General features: G+C 26.9%; 1 protein-coding gene across 1 annotated transcript in view; it reads left to right on the top strand.

Annotated features, from left to right (window-relative positions):
* Positions 1-1,482, top strand: part of LOC108574528 (RNA polymerase I-specific transcription initiation factor RRN3) — a 2,131-nt gene extending 649 nt beyond the window's left edge. Inside the window, 5 exon segments of the mRNA XM_017937137.1 lie at positions 6-72; positions 188-340; positions 401-869; positions 871-1,060; positions 1,133-1,482. Of these exon segments, the coding sequence (XP_017792626.1) occupies positions 6-72; positions 188-340; positions 401-869; positions 871-1,060; positions 1,133-1,482 (1,229 nt within the window).

Raw genomic sequence — 1,482 nt, 5'->3', positions numbered from 1 at the left:
CAAAGAAGAAGATGTTCAAAGGTTAAATCATATACATGATATCCTCCACAAAATTTTAAAAGTTGTACCAATGTAAGGATTTATTAATAAATTTATAGTAAATGTATAAATAAAATAGCATGTTTTACAACTATGTAATTTGAAGAAAAAAACTTAAAAAGTAATGATTTATGAATAAATCTTTTAGGTCAAGCGAACTTCTGTTACAATCCCTTATAGCAAGATTCCCATATATTGTTCATGGAACTCACACCCATGAAGTATATGTTTATGCATTAATTCAAATATTAGAATATGCACCTCAGCTGAGATCCGATATTCTATCTCTAATTATTAATAGGTAATATGTTACTGTATAATTGAATTTCAAGATTAAATCTAAACATTATGTTTGTTACAGGTTAATGGTATTAGATGTAAATATACCACGCTTAGAGATAGATAACAAAGAAGAAGACTTAATGGATGATGGTAGTGAATGTGACAGTATACTTGGTAATGAAAATAATGTTGAAGAAAATAATATAACAGAAACAGATAAAATACATCCAATAGCTCATAAATTGGATGTGTGTATGGAACTGATTCTAAAATATATGCATCACTCTTGTTTTGTAAATGGTGTCTTGCAAATAGAACATTTAAAAAGTCTCTATTTTGATATATTACAAATATTTGAAACAGTCGTATTACCCACTCATGCAAGTCAATATGTGCAGTACATTACATTCTATATTTGTAGTTTTAAAACAGCTGTTGTGGAGGCTTTTGTAGATTGGTTATGGCGCAAAGTATCAGATCCTAATACACCTTCTGTTATACGACATATATATATAATTTGCAATTTAAAAAAATAATTTTTTTTACACTATTTTCATTAGGTTGGTAAAAGCAGTGCAATTTAGAATGTCTAAATGGATACATGACTATATCAATATGCAAGATTACTCAAAGTACATAGACGACGAAAGTAAAGAACATAGTGTATTTTATTCTGTTTGTCAAGCATTATTTCTTATAATTACTAAAAGACATAATGACTATCCTGATTCAAAAAAATGTAAGTACTTAATTTATATATATTTCTTATTCGACTAATGTTCAACATAATCATTTACTTATTAATTTTCAGATATGTTATATTTACAAGAGTTGGATTTAGCAAAAATTATAACATGTAAATTAAATCCATTAAAAGCTTGTCATCCTGATATTGTGCATAATTTTGCAGAAATTACTCGAATGTATCAATTGGCATATTGTTATACTATAATTGAAAATAATACACGAAATCAGCTTCCAATTTTCGATAGTAAAAATTCAACAATATCTATAGTCGAAAATTTTTTCCCATTTAATTCTTATACATTACCACGAAGTGGACAGAGAATAATTTCTCTTTTGCGTCATAATGTTAGCAGCAGTGAATGCAGAACAACTATTAAATATAAGGAAGATATTGAATATATGACTACATATTAG

Source organism: Habropoda laboriosa, unplaced genomic scaffold (genome assembly GCF_001263275.1).
Source record: "Habropoda laboriosa isolate 0110345459 unplaced genomic scaffold, ASM126327v1 scaffold175, whole genome shotgun sequence".
Classification (NCBI taxonomy): domain Eukaryota; kingdom Metazoa; phylum Arthropoda; class Insecta; order Hymenoptera; family Apidae; genus Habropoda; species Habropoda laboriosa.
The sequence above is the reverse complement of the archived record's forward strand: the minus strand, read 5'-3'. Positions and strand labels throughout refer to the sequence as shown.